Below are 24,950 nucleotides of genomic sequence, written 5' to 3' on the forward strand. Positions count from 1 at the left end.
AGCCCTGCAGTGACTCTCCTCACTCAGATGAGACCCAGCGTCTCCTCACCACCAACAAGGCTCTGCGCTCTGCGTCCTCTGTGACCTTTCAGTCACGCTGACCTACTTTCTCCAACTTGGGCACTTCAGTAGTGCTTCTGCCTCTGGACATTTGCACGTGCTCCTCCTCCCACTATCTCCTGGGCCATCCCTCTCACTTCTTTCAAGTCTGCAGTCAAATGTCGCCATTGTAGTGAGACTTTCTCAGATCAAACTATGTAAAATCTATTCCCAAACCACAATTCATACTCCTGCTTCTCACTAACTTGTTCTCTTTGTCTGGAGTCCTTGTTCCTGTCATTCTTATTGATCTTATCTGTCTACCTTGGCACCTGGTAGGCTCTGCCCTGCCTCTGCCCCTGCACAGGTTCAGCCTCCCACCCCCCCAGGGCTGCCCTCAGCTGCCATTGCGCATCCTTCCTCACTTGTGTCCCTTCCTAGCCACCATCAGATGCCTGCCTCGGCTCCCCTCTGGTGTGGCTGGTTGCCTGGTTCTCTGTGGGGTCCTGGGGCCTAGAACATGCCAGCCACAGTCTGTGGCACTGAGATGGGGGTTCACCGAGGCATGGCTGAGCCCTGGCAAGCAGCAGACAGGAAGGGGCTGCGGGGGTGAAGGGTGCTCATGGCCGCGGGGAGGACGGGAAAATCTACAGGAAGTGTGCAGGCAGGCAGCTTCCGTCTATTCCGAGGCCTTCAGTAGGGGGCAGAAGTTGCGGGTGGCGGCCAAACGCAGCCTGCAGAGGTGTGCGGCCGCCCACGCGGAGCTTAAAATAAGCCGAGATTGGTCGCCAACACAGAAACACCAGGAGTGTCCTGTTTCTCTTGCAAAACCACAGCCCTGCAGGCCCCGGGCTCCCACAGCTGTCCACCTGCGCAGGGGTGTGTCCTGCCCCTCCGATGGCGTCCTTCGGCCTTGCCTCTTGGTGCTTGGACACATGTTTTGTGGCCTCCGGGCTGGCGAGCAAGGGCACCCCTGCTTCCTCCAGACCCACCTGGGAAAGTACAGGGGCTGGGGCCAGCAGGGGGTGGTTCTGGACGGGCGTGGGGAGGTGAGGCTCAGGGATGCCACCCTGGGCAGGGAGGGTCACCAGGGGGGCTGCAGCCTGGGGGCGGGTGCATGCTGGGCCAGAGGGTCCAGGCCTGGGAAGGAAAAGGAGCCTGGAGAGATGGCCACAGGAGTGCAGCCTCGGGAAGGACGGCTCCCCCAGTAAGGTGGCCAGGTGTCGGGGTCTGGGTTGTGCCCCCCAAAACGATGCACTGACCTCCTAGGCCGCGGGACCTCACAAGGAAACTTATTTGGAAATAGGGTCTCTGTAGCCCAGTTGTTGAGATGAGGTCACACTGGAGAAGGGTGGGCCCCTAGCACAGGGACACACGGAGAGAGGACACTGATGACAGAAGCAGACTCCAGTGATGAGCCACAAGCCAACGGTCCCCAAGGAAAACCAGACACCAGAGTCTAGAAGACATGAGGAAGGACCCCCCCACACACACCCCATGTCTCCAGGCCCGGGAGGATGCATTTGTGGTGCTGGTTTAAGCCCCAGGGTAGCAGTGTGGTAATGACAGGGAGCAGTACTTCTCCCCCATGGTCAGACCCAGAGGTGGGCGGCTAAGTCTGTGGTGAAGGTATTTCTATGAGGGAGGCAGTAATCTGCAGGAGGCCAGCCTCACCAACTTAGTGAGACCCTGTCTCAAAATAGAAAATAAAGGGCTGGGGTGTAGTCCAGTGGGAGAGTGGCCCTGGGCTCAATTCCTGGTACCAAGAAGAAAAAAAAATTGTTTATCTTCAGGAGTGGGAAGAAGGGCCCTGTTGGGTATTGCTTGTTTGTTTGTTTTTAAATATGGGGGCATGAAGGCTTTTTGACCTCTGTGTTTAATTTTGCCTTTGGCAGAGGCCATGCGATCTGGGATCCCACAGGGCCAGAGACCCGTTTCCCACCCCTGAGGGTGCACATGACCACCTCACTTTGTTTAGCACTTCCTGTCTTCTGTGTTATTTGCTCAGGTTTGTTTGCGCTGTGGAATGAATGCACAAAGGTTTCTTTGTTTTGTGGTTAACAGGGTGAGAACCAGATAACACTGAGGCTGAGGGCTGTGTGGAAGAGCTGGGGTTGGAATGATGCTTCTGGGGTCAGAGTTGTTTTATTGCATTTGTTAGCTCTCTGCGGAGATGCAAAGGAGAACTGCTGTGTGCTCTGCTGGCCCTGCCTGCACCTGTCACCTGGGGAGGAGGTGCAGAAGGGACCTGTGTAGGCCCCTTTCCCAGGACTCCAGAAGTGCAGGGCACTGGACAAGCCTGCTGCCTCACAGTGGCTCCTCACTGCCTGCAGCAGACCTTCGTTGTGGGCCTGGGAACAGATCCTGAGAAGAAGGATGCTTCATCCTCCTCCTCACTCCTCCTCTGTGGACACAGAGCAGGAGACCCAGGCCCCAGAAGACCACATCCTAGTCCCCCCCACCAAGCCGGGATGTGATCCTGGGCCATCTGGACGGGGGCAGTGTGTTCACAAGGGTCCTTCAGTGATGGAGGTGGAGGCGGGAGGCAGACAGAATGAGATGTGAAGATGGAAGCAGGGGTCAGTGTCGCGATTGCTGAACTGGAAGAGGGAGGACTGGCCAAGCCAAGGACTGCAGGCAGCCCCCAAAGCTGGAGAAGGCACCAAGCCGCCTGCACCCTCCAGGTGGAGCCCAGGCCCACTCATACCTGGCTCATGACTCCCTTTCACAGCTCAGACCTGAGAATCTAAGGTCAGCGATCTGCTGTTCCAAGCCAAGTGTAGTTTTGTTACAGCTGCAACATGAGACTAATACATCATCTCCTACCTCCCCCAGGTGCCCTAGGCTTTCTTCTTTTAGTACTGGGTTTGGACCCAGGGGTGCTCCGCCACTGAGTTGCATTCCCAGCTCTTTTTATTTTTTCATTTTGAGACAGGGTCTTGATCAGTTGCCCAGGCTAGCCTTGGACTTGTGATCCTCCTGGCTCAGCCTCCCAACTCACTGGGATCACACTGCCATGCCCAGCCACCCTAGGTTTTTGAGGCAGGTTGATGGCACAACTGGGTCTGTGTCTTCCCAGTCCTCTTCTAAGGACCCTGAGAGCCCCATTTCATAGGTGCTGTATTTGCTGTAATTACCCCCCACCGTGTGCCAGCAAAGTCTGCTCAGCTGTGAGCATTGGGGGTTTTCGGCAGCTGGTAGAGATCTGTGATCTTATTAATTATGCTTAGGTTACTACACCTGCAGTCTCAAAAAAAAAAAAAAAAGTCAAGAGTTGAGGGAAACCAATTCATTAAGCTGGTTCTTGGCTTTTTCAAGGTCAGTCACCACTTGGATTCTAGCCTCAAAAAATACATTTCAAAATCTGCACACAGAACGAACTGGACATGACTTTCCTGGGTTCCTATATGAGGACACCACCAGTGTACCTCCGTATCATGTATAACCACAAGAACCGGGAGTTGTACTCCATGTGTGCATAATATGTCAAATACACTCTACTGTCATGTATGTCTGCAAAGAACAAATAAAATGAAAGAATCTTCACATTAAAAATCTGCATGCAATTTTGGAGATTATATAGACTCTCCCAAAGCTGTCCCTGAAGCTCCTGTGGCTGCTGGGAACTTCCTGTCACCAGGTGAAGAGCCCTGGTGTTCCGGTAGCTCTCCGGAGGTGAATGGCTGCTTCCTTAGCAAGGCTCCCAACGTCTTTGCAGAGCCCTGGAACCCTGTTCAGGGGACCCTCGTTACTTGCACATCCCATATTTGTAAACTCACATGCTCTCAAAAACTTGTTCGTAACCCCAAGATCAAGACTCGTGGGGTTTGTGTGGTCATGTGGACGTGAGCGTGGTGACAGTTTGGGGCACCTGATACACATGTTCCTGGCAGAGGTGGAGCATGTCCTGTCTCATGCTGTGAGCAAGTGCCCTTTTTGAGACTCAGTCAGTGCCACCTCTTGTACATGTTTTATGTTTTTGTTGGTGATTTCACCGTTTAGTATTTCTAAGTGCCAAGGGGCTGGGATATGCCCTACTGAGCAGACACTTTTTTGTTGTTTTTGATTGAACTCAAGGGCACTCGACCACTGAGCCACATCCCCAGCCCTATTTTGAATTTTTTATTTAGAGACAGGGTCTCACTGGGTTGTGTAAAACCTAATTTTTGCTGAGGCTGGCTTTGAACCTGTGATCTTCCTGCCTTAGCCTCCCGAGCTACTGGGATTACTACTTTCTGTCTCTATAAATTTGCTTGTTCTGGACATTTCATATAAACGGAATATTTAGAGGTCATTATGCCTGGCTTCTTTCACGTAGTGCAAGCTCTTCAGGATTCGTGTGTGTTGATATTTTGTTTGATGCACGTAAGGTCTCTTCTGAGAAGTGGTCCTCAGGCCCCTACCGTTAGCATGAAGTCGAGTCTGTGGCATCCTGTGAAGGTCAGCACTCCCTGCTTCTAAGGGGCTTCCCTGGTCATTTTCTTTCCTCTTCTGCCTTCCAACTTGGCTGTGCCTTTGCGTGGGCACTGACAGTGCCAACCACCTGCGGGAAAGGCCACAGCTGGCTGTGACTCACTGGCCCCCATCCTGGGCCATCCTGGGGTGCCAAGCTCCTCTGCTCAGACAGCTCTGGGAGGAGGCAGTGCCCTTGGGGAGTTCCAGGATGAGGCCCCCGTGCTGGCACTCAGGAAGGAAAGACCTCAGGAGCAGTCCCAGTGTCTCACTCATTACTGAGAGGACACAGTGGAGGTGGGGTGGGGTGGGGTGGCAGGCCAGGCGCAGGGCACCTGCTCCCAGCTGCAAGCCACTGGCCCCCGGGGTCCATCCCACCTCCCCAGCCCCCGGAAAGCTGCCAGCGCCTCCAGAGAACCAGCCTTTCCTGGGAAAGTGTCGTCCTGGCCGCTCAGCGGCGGCTGGGGGCCCAGCCATTGTCTGCCTGCTCCTTCTCGCGTGGGTGGGAGCAGATTGGCAGGCGCAGTGTGAATGAAGGGGCGTGAGCAGGAGCCGCTCACTGATGCCTGCTCTCCTGTGCTTCCCCCCAGCTCCGGAGGAGAAGGAAGTCATTAAAGGACAGTATGGCAAGCTCACGGACGCGTACGGCTGCCTGGGGGAGCTCAGGGTGAAATCTGGTGAGTGTCCCCTGGCCACAGCACCGTCGGGCCTCCACGCGGGGGCACGGTGGCTCTTGCCTTCTTGGGGAGGCAGCGGGGTTGGGCATTCAGTTTGATCACTCAAGGTGACAGTAGCCCAGTCGGTAAAACCTGCCTGGGCGGAGGATGGGGCGCCCAGCCCTGGTACCAGGAAGGTGCCCCTCCACTGTTCTCCCCAGGACCTAAGTTTTCCCCAAAGGTGGCCGGGGCTGGTGCTGCAGGGGTCATTGGTCTGCCTCTGGCTGGGCCCAGGTGGGTGGACGAGGACCGGCGAGCAGGCAGATGCCCGAGACTCTGCATGGTGGCCGGGCTCCCTGGGTGTATGGAGGCAGGAGGGGCTGGACTGGGGGTTGGTGGCCAGGAGAGAGGAGACGCTGAGACCTGCAGCCCAAGGCTGAGAGTGGGAGTGGTTGTGGGGAGAGGAAAGGAGACTGCACTTGAACATGGCAGCTTGGCCTGGCCAGAGGGAGGAGAGCTGGTGGGCGGTAGTGGGCACCCTTGCTTGGGTGAGACTCAGGGCTGAGCCCTTCTGTGTCTCCTGCAGCCTGCGGCCTGGGGCCCCTGGGAGTCTGCAGCCCCCCTTTCCTTCCTCCTCCCTCTGGCCCATGCACTTTGTGTCCTTCCCACCCTGGGTCATCAGCGACCCGGCCGTGGACATTCCAGCAGCCTCTGGGCCAAGCCTCCTACTTGGCAGAAATGAGAATGGCCATGGCTTGTCCAGCCTCGGGCCTCGGCTGTTTTGGAACCGGTATGTGAAACTTGTCTGCATCACGCACAGCCTCTGTCGTTAGAGACCCAGGGCTTCTAAAGCTGAAAACAGGGTGCCTGTTCCCCCCCCACCCTTTTCTGGCTTCTTCCTGCCGTGGGGTGTTCCTCTCTGCGCTGTGAGGATCACATCGTCATTTTCAAATAGGAGCCCCCGAGGAAGCAGTCAGGAGTCACGTGACAAACTGCACTTGGTAAGGGCTGCTTTGTGCCAGGGGTCAGCCACGGTTCACCCAGGCAGTCCTGAAGATAAGCCGGTGTGAGGACGTGTCTCTGTCCCCGTGGACAGGGAAGGAAACAGGCGCAGAAGGTTGAGCCACCTACCTAGAGGGAGCAGCTCACTGGGCTGCAGCCTCCTCCAGCTGCCTCCAGCCTTCTGCATGAGAGCCCGCAGCCTCCGAGGGCTCGGGCGGGTGTTTCTCTCTGCAGTGACGAGGCCCTTGCCCTCCACAGTGGTGCTGGGGGGACTACAGACCCTGACGGGTGCTTTCCTGCCCTGGGCCGAGGAGGCCGGCCTCGTTACCCTCCCACTCTGCACATGCAGAAAGGGAAGCTCTGGAAACCTGTCCTTATCTAGTCAAGACACCTTTCTTCTCAGGGTCACTTCTAGGTGTCCAGGATAGCTCACCGTCATCTGGCAGTTGGCACCCCCCCTTTTTTTTTTCCATGAATGATTCCTTTTGCATCTAACTTGGACTCGCACTCAGGGAAGTGGGGTGACTGGCTCAAGTTCACACCATCCTCAACCCCTGGCCTGGGTTTTAAACTCCGGCCTTGTGGCACCAGGGGTGTCCCCACCACCAAGCTATCTGCATTTCTGGAAGGAATGGTGGCAGGACATCCAGGGAGGACAGGAAGCATAGAGCCTTTCCCTCCAGGGAATGGCCAGTTTTCCTTCCCTGTGGTCTAGGTCCACTGTCAGAAATTGGTCCAAAGGAGAAGGGTGGCAGCTCCAGTCCCAAAAAAGTCCCCTCAGAGCCAGCCAGGGCGTCTGTGGGTCCCCAGGGGCTGCCGCAGGGACTTCTGCGGTGTGGAGTGTAGAGGGAGGTGACGGGCTCCCAGCTGCCGGCCAGGCCCTTGTCCCTTCCCCAGCTGGTGTCCCCAGGAGTGAGTGGACACAGCCTGTAGGCCAGCCAGGGCGGATCAGCCCAGCTGCGCATGCCCACCTGGGTGAGGCCATCAGATCCCAGCCCCATTTCTTTGTCTGAGACAGGGCCCCCATTGTGGCCAGGCTGGCCTTGCGCTCCCCCCAGGCACTCCCTGCCTCATCTCCGAGTCCCCAGGCCACCGGCTGCCAGCCCTGAGCCCCGCCCCGTGCTTGGCTCCTCCAGCTGCCTGTGAGTGGTGAAGACGAGAGGCTGTGGGAAGGCCAGGATCCTTTGGCCCGCTTTCTGCACACTGCAGAGTGTTCTTGGGACCCCTGAGAAGCCCCCTGCGCCGTGAAGGCTGGAGGGAACCCGCTGTGGCTGGACTGGGGTCTGGCTTGGCCTTGATGTTCCCTTCACCCATGGAGTGCGTAGGGCCTCATGGAGTGAAAGTCCAGCTTTTGGTGACCACCGAGATGACATGGGGCTTCCCTGTGGACCCTGAGGCTGAGGTCTTCTGAACAAAAGAAAGAGTCTTCCTCCCTGAAATGCCAGCAAAAAGAGCTGTCTCATGATTAGCCGGGGTGTTAGGCTACCGGATATATAGACTACAAAGCATAGAAATTAAGTACAGCAGAACGAAGAATTTATCCCAGCGATTTTAGGGATTTGATTCCTCTTTAACCCAAGCCCTCAAGATCTTCCTATTTCACAGTTCAAGGGGCTCTGTTCAAATCCCAGTCTGTAATGAATTGTGTCTCCTGGACTGTGCAGTGCACAACCTGTGAATCTGTACATAACAGCCCTATGAATTCTCCACCAGACAGCCCTCCTGCCTTCCAGGTCCAGCTTTACAACTGGCTTTCTGCATTCATTTAATTTCCCTAGGGCTGTTTCCCCATCTGTAAAACCAGAGAGACTCCTCTCTATCCTACACAGTTCTTAAGAGCTCTTCATGAGGGGATGAACATGGAAGTCTTGAAAACTTTGGGATGTTCTTTAAACATTAAGGCTGGCCATAGAAGTTTGTGAAGGGGCCTGGGACAGTGGCTGTCCTGAGAAGCCTGTGTCCCCGCTGCGTCCTGGAAAGCTCTGCTGTTTCCTTCCTCGGTCTCTAGGAGGTCTGGAGGGGAGGACTCCTTGGGTTGTCACCTGCAGGCTGCTGACAACTGATTTCCAAGTCTAGTCACTTCAGACTGAAGCTTCTCAGGAGAGGGAAGTTTGGGCCTTTGGTCTTTTGAGATTCGGGTTTTGCAGCGTTCTGAAATGGACGGCCTTTGTGACTTAGAATGATTTATTTCAGTATTACGTCCATGGCAGGGGAGCACTCTGGAGGGCAGGGTTTGCCAACCTCTGTCGTGACTGCGCTGGCCATGGCCGACTTCAGGCTCCCCCCATAGAGGTGGAAACATGAGCCACTGGCCAGGGGACACGGCTCCTGCAAAGTGCTGTGGGTGCCCCTTTGCACTCCTCAGAGGCAAGGGGGGAGGGGCTGGAGACCTTAGGACCCTGAGCCGTTAGATCAGCGCAGCTCAGGCCCCATCTGGGCGAAGGTCCTCGCACTGGTGGAGAGAGCCTGGACGTCCAAGTCCTCAGAGGCCCCAGTGTGTGTGGCCTGGGGAGGCAGAGGACAGGGGAGGGGTTGGTATGGATGTGGCCAGGGAACTCAGTCTGGGCCTGCGTGAGGAAGGCCACCAAGGGGGTCCAGGAGGCTAGGGCTATCCAGATAGCAGGACATATGTCTGCACAGGCCCCATCTTTATCCCGTGGTCTGGTGACAGGTGGCCACCAGTGGTTGACACGTTGACACACAGACCCTGGTACTGCAAGGTCTGGGAAATTGGCCAGTTTCGAACTTAGAGCTGGTTTTGAAGGCAGTCCTGTTGGGGGAGGGCGTCTCTAAGCTGATGTTGTGGTTTCGGGGTTTTTTGGTACTGGGGATTAAACCCAGGGTGCTTCACCACTGAGCTACATCCATAGTCCTTTTTATTTTTTATTTGGAGGCTGGCCTTGAACTTGAGATCCTCCTCGCTCAGCCGCGGGATGACTGGCGGGCACCAGGGCCCCCAGCTGGGTTATTTTAAGCTCTTATTGTGGTAACACCTATGTGACGTGCAGCTTGCCACCCATCATGCAGGTTGCAGTTGGGTGGCCCTGGCACGCGCCCTGCTGTGCTGCGGCCACCCCGTCTCTCCAGGACTCGTGGTGTCTTCCCACCAGATCCTTTGCCCCCACAAGTGACATGGAGAGGTCGTTGCCCCCACCCCTCCAGCTCCGCTGCTGCAGGCCGTAGGCACACACGAGCCTCTGCCCTCCTGTGGGCGGATGTCCCCATCCCTTTCTGGCCCGTCGCCCACTCTCATCTTTCCCTCGCCTCACGCTGGCTCCTGTGTGGTCTTTCTTTGGCCCAAGCCAAGGGACTGGAGTGTTCAGCCTGGAAGGGACCCGGAGGCCACCTGGTGCACCCTTCCTGAGGCCCGGACAGGGCAGGAGACTGGCCCCACAGGGCCCTGGAGGGCAGAGCCCAGAGTTTGAGTCCTCCCTTGCTACAAGACCCTTGCTGCTGTAAGCCACTGTCTCAGCCTCCGCTGACACTTCCGCGACCTCCTCAGGCTTAGTGTGCTTCTGGGTTGTCAGAAAATTGACCCTGTCTCACAAAAGCACCGCCCAGATCCTGGGCCAGGGTGACCCTGAGGAGGGGCCTCACACCAGAGGCGGGTCAATCCCACAGGTCTTGCTGGCCTCCAGGGACACCTCTGTGGGGGTCACTGGCCAATGCTGCACGGACAGGTGGGAGGGGCATTGCCTCCCATCTGTGCTGGGCTTGAACCCAGACATTTCCTTAAAATCTGTGATACATGGAGCACAGACAAGGGCTTTCAAACAAGATTGGGAAGGACAGCTGGGCGCAGTGGCACATGCCACTGTCATCCCAGTGGCTTGGGAGTCGGAGGCAGGAAGATCGTGAGTTCACAGCCAGCCTCAGCAACTTAGCAAGGCCCTAAGCAACTTAGCAAGACCCTGTCTTCAAATAAGGAATAAAAAGGGCTGGGGATGTGGCTCAGGGGTTAAGCGGCCCTGGGTTCAAAATATAATAAATAAATAATCGTATATATATATATATATATATATATATATATATATATATATATATATACACATTTATTTATATATATATATGGAAGGACAGTGGAAGACAGAGGAAGCCACGTGTGCCGGGTGGAGCCTCCTGGAAGGGAGGGAGCCTTCTGGAGAGGCCCAGAGGCCCAGGTCTGGGTCCCTGCGCAGCCACACACACCGTCCAAGGTGCGCAGACGCAGGGACTCTGAGCAAGACAATTCCCAGATCCTTGACTCTTCCCTGTAACTGCTTTGTGCAAGAATGTGCCCACGCGGAGGGCAGGTCTCGTGTCCTCACTGCCCGCACCCCCCCACAGTCATCTTTCCTTCATGGTAGGGGGAAAGGCACCTTCCTGGGTGCTGGCCCAGAGGGACGAACTCTGGGATGCCACACAGAAGTGGAGAACTTCACTGTCAGCAGTGTTGAGGTAAAGCTTGACTTGCAAGTCGGGGGATGGCCACGGGACGGCTCCCCACAGCAGTGAAGGAGGACTTGGGGGCTGTGGCTGACAGCTGACAGCAGTGGTGGTCATTTTGTGATAGGACCCTGTCATGTTGTTTTTTAGTCCTGACTTCGGAGGACTCTGAATTGAGTGGCACTTCTATAATGAGGTTCTTTCTGTTCCCATCTATGAACACAAACAAATGTGCATCATGTTTACAGCTACAAAGAGAAAAGCAGAATTAGAAGTGGTGCAGAATCTGCTTTTGTTGCATTAAGAAATAATGTGTGCCCGTGGCATTGAGATGCCTTCCTAACACGGTTTTACTTTTTTGTTACATAATTATTTGACCAAATGTTTTATTGACTCTGTACTGTTTACGTTGTTGAACCAGTTGGGCACTAAACGTAACCCCAATGATGAGCCAGAAAACGCTCTTCCAAACACTGAGTGTAGGAACAGAATCCTGCATTGTTGAGAGCCACAGCCGAAGGGGCCCCAGCAAACTTCCAGCTGCCGGCTGATGATTGGCTCACAGCGGCCCTAGCAGTATCTAGCTGATTGGCTCCTCTGCGGTGATGCTCATTGGGCTGTTTCCCTGCCCTTTCAGACCACGGAGCTGCTCATTGGGGGACTTTTTTGGCTCCGCCCACGTGACCCAGCCAATCGGCCTCAAGAGCAGGAGGATTGTGGGAGGTGGAGAGAAGCTTGTGTGGGAGAGAGAGGCTTGTGGAAAGCCGGTGGTGGCAGTTGAGGCTCTGAGGGTTTTTCCTGAGAGGCTGTTTTGTTTGGCGTGTGTGGTTCACTTGACAAGTGGCTCCTGATTGTGCCCAGCCAGACTGCGGCACTGCATGGTGCGATGGTGTGACCCACGGAAACACAGAAGCACAAAAAAGAAAGAAAACAGAGAAGCGCAGCTGTGCTGTGGTAGGCTGAAACTCCACGGGGCGGGATGGAAATGTGGCTCGAAATTCCACCTGTTCGGGAAGAGCTTGTCCGCGTGTTCCTTAAATAATAGATGGCGACAGGTATCCAGTCTCCGGATTCCACAGGACACTGCTCAAGAGGGCCGTGGGGCTTTTGTCATTGTCCCTGTCAATATGCAGACTACACTGGGATCTCCATGCTACACAGAAGGTGACTTGTGCTGTCAGCTTGTCAGGCCTCCAGGGCCAAGGTCCCTAGAGGGAGCCGAGCTGTGGAGGCTCAAGCCCAGGGTCAAGGTGTGGAGTCTGTGGTGAGGAGCTGGTTCAAGATGGCGCCATTTCGGTGTCATCAGGTGGGTGGGGCCAGGGAGCTCCTTGGAGCTCCTCAATGAGGGCACTGACCCTTGTAGAGGACTCTGCTGCTGTGACATCTCCCAGAGGTGTCACGGCCTCATCCCACCACCTTGTATTTCAGTATGGGGACATCAGGGTGACACAGGCAGTTTACAGGGGGCCCGCTGGTGGCCACACTTTCTCCAAGAGTATAGCCACAGATACCACTGGACTCCAGGGCCAGACAGCACCTGGGTCTAAGCTGACCATACCTTTGCATCTAGGTTCCTATCTAGACCAGTGTATTTGGGCTGCATTCCAGCAGCTCTGGGGACAGTCACTCGTGTGTGAAATGGTGATGGTGGCCCTGAAAGAGCATTGGGAGGAAGATTGGTGCTGATACCTGCAGAGAGGGAAGGGACTCCGCTCTGGAGCCAGGCTGGGCTGGAGCAACTTGCCCCGGAGGTGCAGCCAGAAAGTGGTTTGGAACCCTGTCACGTGGATAGGTCACTTAACTTCCCTGTGTCTCCATTTCCCTCTCTGTGATGATGTACCCCTGCTGGGTTGTCGAGAGATCAAGTCAGTGTGCAGGAAGAACTAGTGCTTGGTGCTTGGTGCTTGTTGGTGCTGTCCTAAGTATTAACTGTTCATCAGCGGTGGCTCTCACCCACCTGTTCCCCTCGAGCCCCTCACCCAGGACTCAGGAGCCGAATTCTCCAGTGGCATTCTTCTTAAGAGCCCCCCCCCCCCCGAGCCTCCCCCAGGCCACCGGCCTGCCAGGAGCTGCTGGCTGCCTCCGCAGCAGCCTGGGACTCGTGCCAGGGACTCAGCCCCCACGCAGAGGCTGCCGAGGGCGTGGGCTAGAAATCCACTTCCTGTCTCGGAGGGTGGGATGGAAGGCAGAATTTTCCATGCCTCTTCCTGAGCCACTCCTCAGCTAGACCACAGAGGCTTCCTTGGCCAGGTCAGGAGACTCTGCAGCCGAGCTGTGGGACTGCGTCTTTAGGGCTGAGACCTGAGGATGTCAGTCCCACCTAAATGCCCCCTGTCCTGTTGAGACACACAGACACTCACAGCACCCCACACCCGCCCGTCACTGTCCACAGAATAACGTCCCCGGTGCTCTGGATGTTCCTCAGTGGATTGCTGGTGGTGGGAGTGGGAGCAGTCAGAGGGGCCGGTGACCTGCCTGTGGGTGCCCTACCCCTGTGGTGCACCAGGACCTGCTCACCAGGGAACACTGTTGGGGCCAGCATGGTTCCCATGCCGTGAGCTGCAGACATCAGGGTCCATCTTCTAGACAGTGGCCACTGGCCATGGGGAAGAGGTCTTGCTGGTAGGGATTCCTGAGAGCTCAGGGGGGTGGGAAGGGTCCTCTGGGCCAAAGGTTGTCTCCTGGGCTCTGTCCTTTGATGGGGGCAGTGTTCCACTGTCCCTGGGGCACAGCATTGCCACCCATCCCCGATTTGCACAGGATGTAGGGAAGCAGCTGAGGGGTGGGGGCATAGAACAGTGGCTGGCCCCAAGAGGGCGCGTGGTGTGGGAGGCAGGACAGGAATCTCTTAGGAGTGTTCGCCAGGCACCTGTGTGCTGGGAGTCACCAGTGCCACAGAGCCCTACCCAGAGGAACCCCTCGGCTGAGACACTCAGGCAGGACCAGGCCATCAGCTCTGTGTGCCTAGTGCTGACAGGGAGCTGCTGGCCTATGGAGGGACCCTACCCTGTCTTGGGGGGCCCAGTGGACTTCCTGGAGATGGAGGAGGAGTCAGCCTGGTGGGGGCAGGGGGCAGAAGCACGTGGGAGGCCTGTGCTGAGATTGAGCCCTGCTGGGGGGCAGAGGGGCTGGGAGCTGAGGGGGAGGGCGGTCTTGCTGGGTGGGCGGCCGTGAGACGTCTGGGCAAAGCACAGGGTGGATCAGGTGTGCACGTTTGAGAGCAGCAGGCCTGGGTGTGTCCACCCACCTGTGGGGCAGGACAGGAGGGGGCAGGGGCAGAACAAGAGCACCTCAGGAAGGGCTTCCATGTCAGTCCTGGCGGACAGTGGGAGCCATGGGGGGGCTCGTGTCTGCCATCGGACAGGGCTGAGACAGCTGCGCGGGACTGACAGGCTAGGTCCAAGTCGAGGCAGTGGCCAGGGGTGTGGGGAGGAGCTTGGAGGACTGCAGGTCAGACATGGCGGAGGACTGGGGTCTGGAAGGCTCTAGGTACAGAACCACCCGGAGGGTCTGTTCAAGCAGGGCCTCCACGTCTCCAAGGCGCTCACTGCCAGGTTCACTGTGCTGCTGGGCAGGGATGCGCAGGCTTGGGGACAGCTCTAGGAGCGCCCTGGGACGGTGAGTACTCGATGAGCCCTTCAGCTCTCCTGCCTGACTTCCCTTCCAGGTGGCGCTTCCCTGAGCTTCCTGGTGTTGGTGACAGGCTGCACGTCGGTGGGCAGAATTCCAGATGCAGAAATCTTCAAAATCACGGCCACGGATTTTTACCCTCTCCAGGAGGAGGCCAAGGAGGAGGACCGGCTGCTGGCCTTGAGGAAGATCCTCAGCTCGGGGGTGTTCTACTTCGCCTGGCCCAACGATGGCTCCCGCTTTGACCTGACTGTGCGGGCGCAGAAGCAGGGTGACGACAGTTCTGAGTGGGGGAGCTCCTTCTTCTGGTGAGGGGACTCTGCCTGGCCCCTGAGTCCTTGAGCCCACCTTGCACCAGCCCCAGGATTTTGGGGTCACTTCTGGAGGCTGAGGGTTGAGATCCGTGCCCACTCTGCCCAGTGAGGAGCAAAGTAAACTGAATCCCGCCTGCCCGGCATGCTTGGGGAATGGGTTCAGGTGGCCCTGTGTAGATACTAACTCAGAATCCTCATGCTCTCTGAAGAAGGGTCTGTGACCCCATTTACAGAGAGGGAGACTGAGGCGTGAACAAGTGGGCAGGGGGGATTTGCTAAACTTCACACACCTGGTGTGTGGCAGAGCCAGGATTTGAACCCAGGCATTCTGGCTCTAGACCCCAAACTGGTCATCACAAAGCTAAACCAGCTCTGGCCAACAGGGAAACTGAGCATCTTGCCCAAGGAGCCTTGCAGGGATGTGACCAAGCAGGGTGGGCTGGGTTTCTGTCGGGGGGATTATTTGGCATCGACTCTGTGCACAGTTAAGCCTCCTGACCCCGGGGTCACAACCCCGCCACGTCCTGCAGAGAAGCCAAGGGGCAGTGATTGCGTAGGGCTTGGGCCCTTGCTGATGCTCTTCCCTGAGCTTCCCTGAGATGGGTGAGAGGCAGGGCAGAGCACAGGTGGGTGGGGGTTGTGCTGCAGCGTCTGTTCCCAGGAGCTGGTCTGTGTGAAGTGTGGGGGTCCCAGCACCCCCCATGGGGCTGCACTGGTTTTCCCAGCCCTGGGACAGGGCTGATGAGGCCGTTCCCTCTCCCTGGGCCTTCCCCTTTGCCCACACAGGGCCATCAGAGGTCTTTCCCTGGAGCCTTGGCTCCCCACTCATGAATTCTTGCCTTCTGTTGAGAAAAGGGCCTTCGCTGTGTCCCTGTGTCCTCCCACTGCGCCTGCCCCACATGTTGCTTGATTCTCTGCGAGAGTGGAGTTTTGCTTCTCTGCTGTGGGGCTCACACTTCAAGCACTTGTGAATCTCCTGCCGGTCTTGTTAAGATGCAGATTCTGGTGCACAGGTCTGCACTGGGTCCGAGATTCCTCCCACGTTTCCAGCCAGCCGCCCACCGTGGTCTGCAGACACAGGCCCAGCAGCGGGCTCAGGGATCAGCGTTGCTGTGAGTGGTTGGCTCCATTTTGCAGGGACAGCATGTGTCCCTTAGGCAGCCGAGCTGCAGGCTGTGCATGATGAGGCTTTGAAGGCTGTCAGGAGCAGAGGCAGGACTCCTTGGAGCCCGTAGGAGAACTCTGGGTTGTCTTGCCCTAGCACTTATTTAAACGCCAGCTCGGGGGCTGGAGATATGAGGGTCACAACACCACTCAGATAAAGAGGAGACAGGTGAAGTTGAGCAGAGAGAGGTCTTGGGGAGGGGAGGTTCCCGGGGTGCCCCTTTTTGAAGTGGACTCATACTAGATCTGCAGTTGGTGAGGAGGAGGCAACTGTGCAGGGCGCCTGGTGCCGCTGGTGCCCACTCTGGGACCTGGTATGGGAGCTGAGGGAGGGGCCCACAAACTGCTCGTACTGAGTCACTGGCAGAGTGACCACAGGCCTGTTACCTCTCCCTGCCTTGCTATGGTGCAGCCTCTGAAGCTTTGCTTCCCCACAGTTACGTCCTGGCAGGAGGCACAGAGCTGTTTCCCTTACAGAGGTGGCCCTCCTCCTCCTGGATTTGAGCTCCCCTCCCCAGAGGGCCAGGCGGCATCTCTAGAAACAGATTATTCCAAGTCATGCATTTGCCAAGAGCCTCCTCCCCTGCCCCCGTGACTAGCTGGCTCTGAAATCTAGAGCCTGCTTCTGCCGCCACAGTGGTTTATCATCTGAAATTTAGCAAGTGACTCAGAAGAGGGAGGCCTCTTTCCGTACAGTCACACTCTGTGGTCACTGGTTTTCACGCAGAGGAGCTCAATGGGGGCAGAAGCAGGCCACGCTCCCTGCAGGTGAAAGTGACCATGGTCACAGTTGAGGAAGTGGGCCCTTCGAGGAGGGGCCTTCCAGAAGCTTCCCGAGATCCGCCACAGCTCACAGCACGGATTTCCAACAGTGAGAACAGCTGCACTGTTTTGAGGAAGGCTCCAGGGCAGGAATCAGGTTGCCTTTTTTAAACAAGTAGGGTATTGTGACCTCGATTTACTCCAGACCCGTCAGAGGGAGTCCCCTGGGGACAGGCCTCCCCGAACGGCACTGCCAGGTCTCCTGGGTGTAGGGGAGCCAGGTGGCCAGGGGAGGGGAGGGCGTGTGTCCGTATGTAGGTGCGGGGTCTTCCCCAAGAGGGGCTGTAGGAACCCCCGGCCACCCACTGCTCCGTGACCCCGTGACCGCGGGCAAGTGCTTCACTTCTTGTGTGTCAGTTTCTTTATCTGTAAAAGGGGTTTCTGACAACACCTCTCGCGTGGGGTCATTTCAAGGCTGTGGTGCCTTAGCCCATCCCAGAGCACGCGCCTGGCTTTACCACCTTGGACTCCAGAGCCCAGAAGAATCCTCCCAGTGTGGGGAGAACCTTGTGAAGTTTTATTTTCACCATTTTTTACTTCATATGCCCACGGTAGTTCCTGTGCCTGTGTGTATAACATCTAGATCAGTGTGCATGAATTCATGACTATTTTTATCACTTGTCGTTACCATAATTATGATTTAATCCAAACGTGTGATTAAATTCTTTGCTGATGGGCTTCTATTCAAAACATGTGGTGGCCGCGATTGACCCTGAGGCCCCTGTGAAGTCCCTGCATGGTGCCCGACTGGCTCACACCCAGCTCTGCTGCCCTTTGCTGACACTGTCCACGCAGTGGTCCCTTTGGGAGAGGTCTTCTTGCTTCTTTCTCCTGTGTGTGACACAGTGGGCCTCCGTCTGGGGTCGGTCTGAGGCACATGAGCTCCCTGGGTCTGTACACCCCCAGTTCACATGGGCACAGAGCACACCGCCTCCTCCTGAGCTGGAAGCCAGGCCCCATGGGTGTGTCACCACACCTGCTTTGGGTGCCATGCTTGCTGGAGGCTGCCGGGTGACCAGAATTGGTGTGGGGCTGTGTTTTGCAGGAACCAACTATTGCACGTGCCCCTGAGGCAGCACCAGGTGAGCTGCTGTGACTGGCTCCTGAAGGTCATCTGTGGGGTGGTGGCCATCCGCACAGTGTACGCGTCACACAAGCAGGCCAAGGCCTGCCTCATCTCCCGCATCAGCTGTGAGCGTGCCGGCGCTCGCTTCCACACTCGAGGCGTGAACGACGATGGCCACGTGTCCAACTTCGTGGAGACAGAGCAGGTCAGTGCCAGGGGCCCACCCGTGACACCAGGTGGTTCAGAGTCACACAGCTCATGCAAACATGTTTCTCCTGGGGACACAAGCAGCCCTGATGCAGTTGAGCTGGTTCTGATCATGACTTCTCTCTGTATCTGTGACATTGGAACTCTGCATGAAAATGTGGCCTCTGGTTTGCATGGTCTGTCTCTTCCTCTTGGTTCACATCTCCTGCTGGGGAAATGTTGCTTACCTCGGGTGTTTTTAACTAAAAGCAATTGGGAATGTTTGCTGTGGCCAGTTTATTCAGGGAGCAGCTGACAGATGAGCCAATAGGGGTTGAAAAAACTTTGTAGGAAAAAAAGTAGATCAGTACAAGAGGAGGAAGAGAAGCAACTGATTGTTATTCTTTTTTTATTAGTTTTTATTCTAATTTGTTATATACGACAGCAGAATGCATTACAATTTATATTACACACATAGAGCACACTTTCTCATATCTCTGGTTGTATACAAAGTATATTCACACCAATTGTGTCTTCATACAGTACTTAGGGTAATGGTGTCCATCTCAAAAAGATGGTGGACTGATTGTTTTTCTTTTTTTTTTTTTTTTGTGGTGCTGGGGATTGAACCCAGGACTTTGTGCATGTGAGGCAAGCACTCTACCAACTGAGCTATATCCCCAGCCCTCTGATTATTATTCTAAATGAGCTGACTCCACCTAGAAGCGTGCACTTGCACCTGGCAGTTGGGGAGTCTGTGTGCTGAGTGGCAGGGGCTTTCAGCTCCCGCGAACAGAACCATCTGTGAAATTCCTCGTTCCCTAACTTCTGTTCTCATTCTCAGAGATGCTGTCTTACAACTTGTTTTTGCTCTAGCTTTCTCCCTGTAGGACAGTGCCATCTTATAGGATAATGGGGATCAACTCTAAGAAAGGAGGCCCCAGGAGGGCACTGTTTTGACACTGCGGGGGGTGGCGCACTGCACACCTGCGGGAGGAGCACAGGTGTAGCTTTGTGTCCTCCTTCTCTGCTGCTGGGGGAGGCTTCTTGGGAGGACTTGAGTCAATTTATTCAGCACAGATTTGCACACCTGTCTCCACTACGTGTGAGCTTGTGCATGATCCGGGGTTCAAAGATGACGAAAATTGGTGTGGGTCACCATTTGCAGGAGCCAGCTGTTGCACATCAAAGGTGCAGCAAGGAGAGGCTCCTTCTGGAGTCCGGTGTCCACAGGAGGGACCTTGGCACAGGAGCAGGTGCGCTGTCTTGCCTGTGGCTGTCCACGGAGCTTGCTCCTCTGAGTGTTGACCAGGCTGCTCCATAATTATCTGGTAAAAAATGAGTCAGAGAGGGTATATGCCCCCCACTGGAGGCCATTTTCCTTGCTCCTGTCTGCTTGATGCAAATGACTTCATCTCTCACTCCACCTTCACTAGCACCTTGTCCTCGTTTGGGTCCAGGTTGTTGCCCTTCAGGCCCCTGAGTTCCCTCAGCGGATCTTTAGTATGTATCATCTGCTGGGTTCTGTGCTGGGAAGAGGGGACCAAAGCTGTGCAGCACATTTGTACAAGATCAACATGACAGAGACCTTGAACTTGGTGACACACCAGATTCCAGAGATCACCTTGGGGTTCCCCGAGGGAGTTCCTGAGCCCCATCTCCACCACATTCTCTGTCTCGCCCTGGGGCACCCAAGCCCTTATCTGGTCCAGGTGTTGGTGTTCCCAAGGTTTTTGGATTTAAACCAGTTTAAAAAATAAAACAAACTGGTCTCATCTGCTGCATCTGACCCAGCGCTTCATTAGGGAGACAGCTGCCCTCTACGCCTCTACCCTTTCCTAGAAGACAGGGCATTTTATTTTTTAAAAAAAATATTTTTAGTTGTAGATGGACAAAATACATTTATTTATTTATCTTTATGTGGTGCTGAGGATTGATCGAACCCAGGACCTCACACATGCTAGGTGATTGCTCTACCACCGAGCCACAACCCCAGCCCCAGACAGGACATTTTCACACTGGACACCATGAGTTTCCTGGGGATGCTGCAATGAACCCCCACCCCCACCCCCACAGGATGGCTTGAAACAACGGGCATTTGTTGTCTCACAGTTCTGGAGGCTGGAGTGTGACATCAAGGTGTCAGGAAAGGCCATGTTCTTAGCAAAGCCCCTAGGGAAGGATTCTTTCTCACCTCTTCTCCCTTCTGGTCACCCCAGGTGTAACCAGGCTTGTGGCCACATCACCCCTTTCAACCCCTTCTCCCTGTTTTCCGCTCTTTATAAGGAGGACAGTCATATTGATCCAGGGCTCGCCCTCCTCCAAGATGGCCTCAGTTAACTAATTGCACCTACAAAGGCCTTGTTTGCAACGAGGTCGTGATTTGAAGTGTTGAGGGCTAGAAGTCTAACACATCTGACCCACCTCTGACCCGTGAGGGGGCTGTGCTTTAGACATGATGCATTTAGCCTTAGGAAAACCTCCTGTAATCTCCCCTTTCTCCTTCTGGAGACTAGCAGACTTGGCCCTAGACTCTGTTGGGGGCTTTGCTCTGGTTATTTCCTGCAATGTGCCCAGTGACTTAGATGTGGCTCTTGCTGTCCCACTTTACTTGCTAGGGTTCAGGAGCAGGCACCTTACGCCATGTCTCCTGAGTCTTCCATGTGGGGCCTTAGAGATAGGACCAGCAGGCTCCTCCAGCCCCCTGCTTTGTGTTGTTATTAATGCAGCACCACAGCCTGGGTAAATTATGAAGAGGCTTATTTTGACTCACAGTCCAAGGTTGAGGGGCCACATCTGACGATGGCCTTGCTGGCAGTCTCAGGGTGCAGGGTGTCACACGGGAGCACTAGCCAAGCTGGCTATGAGCAAACCACTCTCAGACAACCCCCTCCTTGCCAAGGGCAGAGCCCAATCACCTCTTCAAGATCCCAGTGGTCCCACCCTTAATGTTTCATAATGGCCATCAGTTTCACCTGCGTTTCAGAGGGGACGCACCCTAGCAAGCAAGTTGCTATTTAAATTGCCTTCCTGCTTGGGGCTGGGGGAGGGCTTCCCTGGCTCCCATAAGCCCTGGTGCTTTTCATCCCTTGACCTCCTTTGGGTCCGACAGTGCTGGTGCCTCCATAAAGTCCCCACCAGACCTTGCTCCCAGGGGCAGCAATCATGGTGGTGCAGCTGGGCTCCACCACCTGCTGTCCACCCAGAGATGTGGGCAGCTGCAGGCGCCAGCCCTCACCCACCGAGAGGTATAACTTCACCCCGAGGTGACTTCGTTTTCACCAGACTTGGAACCAGACATGAGGGTTGTGCCTTGTTTTGTTTTTTGTTGGGTGTGTGCATTTCCAGCTGCCCAGATGGACCCTCTGGGAAGGAAGAGCCCAGGCTGGCTCAGGCCTTCAGACACCCCATGCATTCTGGCCACTATGATGCTGGGGAAGAGGGTGACCCTCTGGGGAGGGCCATGTCACTCAGAGCTGTGTCCAGGTTGTCCTCAAAGCAACGTGGAAACAAACCCTGGGCCCTTGGGCAGAGTCTGGTAGTGAGCCACCTGGGCTCAGGGCTCCCCTCCTAGGCATGTGGGGACATGGGATGCATCAGGAACAAGACCAAGGCGCTGCCACCCTCCCAGGGTGCTTCCCAGCCTCCGCTCAGCTGCTTTTGTCTGGCCACCTGCTGCTGAAGGTACTTCTAATGCATCAGGAGATGGGAGCTGGGTGGGAGGGGGTGTAGCCCGGCCTGCTGTCTTTGCTGAGTTCAGGGAGCAGCCAGCCCTGCAAAGGGTGGGCTGCGTGTAAGCACAGAGGAACCTGCCTTGTGGCCTGGTAGCGGTTTGCCCATTCAGGACCGAGATGGTCTGATGGGAGCCAGGTGGGTCTACTCCCTCGAGTCTGTGGAGCAGGACCATGAGCCCCCAGGTGGGTGGTGTTAAGGGCAGAGCCTTCTCAAGTAGGTGTCCCATGGCCTTGCTCATGGTGAAAGAGCAGCTTGCAGGGCTCTGAGGCATTTTCCAAAGCATTCAGCAGGTGGCTGGCTTCTTCCTCTACATCTGAAATAAGTGGCAGACTTTGCATCTGGTCACCTTGCCCCAGGGGGAAGGGGGCTTGTGGGGGCAGTATAGCCCTGGGGGTGTTGCCACAGACCTCTGCTGGCCAGGGATCCTGCTGGGGTCTGGAGTCTTCAGACCTGAGCCATCCTCTAGGGAAGTGGAGGCGCTGCAGTGGGCCCTGGAGGTACCACTGTGAACAATCAGGGGACCACACAAAGAGCCAGGGGCTTGGTGGAGACTCTGGGGAGGCAAATTGGCTTTCCAGAATTCATGCTCTGGAGGCCCAAGCCGGGCCTTGGCCCCGCTCTACTTTTATCTTTAGCAGTCTTCCTCCTCCTGGGCTGGCTGGGCGTGCACACATGTTCTGTGTGTGTGTGTTGTGTGTATACTTGTGTGGTGTGCGCACACATGCTGTGTGCTCGTGTGAGTGGCATCTCGGGCTCCTTGGGCGGAAGTCCTGAGCCTTTCAGCTCTGCCATGAGTCATGCGGTGGACGCTACACCCGTGACTCACTGTGCAGAAAAACAACCCCAAAAGTCCCCCATTCTGTCAAAAAAAAAAAAAAGACATTTGACTATGGAAGATAAGTGCAGCAAGTGATGTGGGGGTGGGTACCACTGGGTGTGCTCCCAGAGGGCAGGGGCAGGCGTTGGATAGGAGTCTAGCAGGAGCCTTCCAGATGAAACTGGTTACAGAGTTGCATATTCTCCTGTTTTCCAAACCATTTTTTAAATGGCCCTTTGTTTTCTGCTCCCACCACCTCTGACACTGTCAGCTCAGGGTGCCCTCTCGGCTCCCCAGCCCAGGAGCCACACTCCTGCTGGCCTCCCATGGCCCTGGGGTTCCCGCCGTCTGTTTGCCTTCCGGGGCCTGGGGCTCCTCCTGGTCTCCCTCCAGCCCTGTCTGTCCTTGGACTCCCTCTTCTCCACTGAATGCAAGTGCCATGGAGCATCACTGGTGCTGGGGGCCAGGTGTGGACCCGGGCAGTGCGGGGACAGACATGGATGGTTCTCCCAGGGAGGAAGGAGCAGACGACACGACCTTCCTGCCGGTGTTCAGAAGCTGGTTCTGGGCAAGTGCAGCTCGGGAGGACCCAGCACTCCTGGCACGTGGTCATCAGAGTGAAGGAGGAGAGTCCCTTCGCTCAGTCAGATTCTGGGCTTGTTAACGGTCCATTTTAGAAAGTGGCCCAGCTGGTTTCTCTCTGAGGAATCTGAACCTGTGTGGCTCCCAGTGCTGGTCAGTTGATGTCCTTAATCTCAAGGTAGCATTCAGGGCTGCGGTCATTTGAACAGCCTGCTATTCTGTCCTGTTTTTCTTAGAATCCTGGAGGGTCACAGCAGACAGCACATTCTGAACCCAGTGCTTCGCTTCTTCTGAGATGAAGGCTAGAATTACAGCTCGCGGCCTAGATACCCGGCTCGTGTCATTCCTGTGGTCCAGGGGACTGCGGGTCTCATGTCACGCTCTCCCCTGCGGAATTACTAATGCATGTGTGATCTGAGCGAGCTCTAACCTGCGTGGAAAGCTACCCTGTAAGGGAGCAGGCTGGTTAGCAATGGAAAGGACTCTCAGCGGCGCCCAGGCTGGCCTCGCCAGGCCAGGGTAGGGTTGCACAGATAAAGGCCAGGCATCTGATAACCACAGCAGCCTTCCCCTGGGTGCTCAGGACTGTACCTTTTGTCCTTCAGACTCCTTGTGCTCCAGTAACTCTGGAGGCCCGCAGGCACATGCTGAATAACAGGGCTGGGGGTGACATTTTTTTAAAGCCTGAGTGGCATTTGCTTCTATGCAGGGGCTATACTCTGGAAGCTCATGGACACCGTGTTGCTTTTGCTGATGGAGTAGTGTATTCCAAGAACTTGGTGGCACAGGGCCAGGTGCAAGTTCAAGTCCAGTCTTGCCTTACATTGTGAAGCACTAGACTGACAGGTGCAGTCAATTAGGTCCTTTGGCTGTATTGCTTGTTCATTTTATTTCATTTAATCCTTTCCCAGTAGCTCTCGCTCTTTAGCTATTGGACAGGTAAAAATAGAGGCTCCGAGGAAGGTCTTAGTTAAACCCCAGGCACATCTGCTTCTATTCCTACATAGAGGTGGGTAGGTGCTGGGCTTTTTAGGGATGTGGGTAAGTTTGCATCCTAGAAGGGTGAATTCCCACCAGGTCTGGGGGACCTCCAGCCCTCTCCAGACCCCTCCTCTGATGCTGGCCAGCAACTGGTGTGCCCTGTGGATCACCATGCTGGGTGAGAGAGCAGAGGGCGCCGCAGTCCACTGTCTGCCCTTTGTGGCTGGTGTCGGGTCGCAGGCACCAGATCCTGTTACTGGCCCAGGACATTTGGTTTCATTGAAGAATACCTTTCCCTCTGTTTCCTTCTGCTGCAGACGATTTACATGGATGATGGAGTGTCGTCCTTTGTCCAGATCAGAGGCTCGGTTCCACTGTTTTGGGAGCAGCCAGGGCTCCAGGTAGGTAATATAAACAAAAACATGTCCACTTCTGTTACAGTTTCTCAGCCCTTCCCTTTGATAACTGTGGTGTGTTTCTTTAAATGTTTCTCTCTTGTGCTGTAGTTTCTGGTCTTTCCTCAGCCCATCTGTACTGAGGTGAGCTCTGTGTGTGTGTGTGTGTGTGTGTGTGTGTGTGGTGTGTGGCATGTATGTGCTGTTTTGCAATTTCTGGATCTACAAACATGCATGGTGTTTGCTGTTGATCCGGATGCAGAGCGTGGACCCTGCTGGGGGTGCCACGGAGCGTGCCTGGGAGGGTGGCCTTAGATGGGACCCTAAGTTTGGTGTGCTGAGAATGACTTTTGAGAGCAGCAGCTCTATAGAGGCCTTAGAGGGTCAGGGGGCCCTTTGTGGTGGTGTCGTGTGTCTGGCACTCATGGTGCCTGCGTGCCACGTGCAGATTGCACAGAGCTTTCTTGTGGTTGCTAAAAATACCCTGGAGCATCCAAAGCAGGGTGTTGGTCAGTGCCAGAAGGATTTGGCCTCTGTGTCCTGGGAAGAGTTCAAGGGCTGCGGACTCTGTCCAAGAGCACACTTGTCAATGGACGCTGGGCTGCTCCCTCAGCAGACAGGTCAGGGCAGAGCCGGCTGGAGATTCCTCACACTGACCCCATCTTCTCCCCTGCCCTGAAGGAA

General features: G+C 55.6%; 1 protein-coding gene across 4 annotated transcripts in view; it reads left to right on the plus strand.

Annotated features, from left to right (window-relative positions):
- The window catches only part of Synj2 (synaptojanin 2), an 89,825-nt gene that overhangs the window by 19,741 nt on the left and 45,134 nt on the right, over nt 1-24,950 (plus strand). For all 4 annotated transcript variants that reach the window (XM_058583197.1, XM_058583196.1, XM_058583195.1 and 1 more), the window contains exons 2-5: nt 5,082-5,168; nt 14,242-14,512; nt 17,550-17,775; nt 24,189-24,272. In XM_058583197.1, the coding sequence (XP_058439180.1) occupies nt 5,082-5,168; nt 14,242-14,512; nt 17,550-17,775; nt 24,189-24,272 (668 nt within the window). The remainder of the gene's footprint in view (nt 1-5,081; nt 5,169-14,241; nt 14,513-17,549; nt 17,776-24,188; nt 24,273-24,950) is intronic.

This window comes from Marmota monax, unplaced genomic scaffold (assembly GCF_021218885.2).
Source record: "Marmota monax isolate L192 unplaced genomic scaffold, Marmota_monax_Labrador192_F-V1.1 WCK01_AAM20220418_F8-fsc00164, whole genome shotgun sequence".
Lineage (NCBI taxonomy): Eukaryota > Metazoa > Chordata > Mammalia > Rodentia > Sciuridae > Marmota > Marmota monax.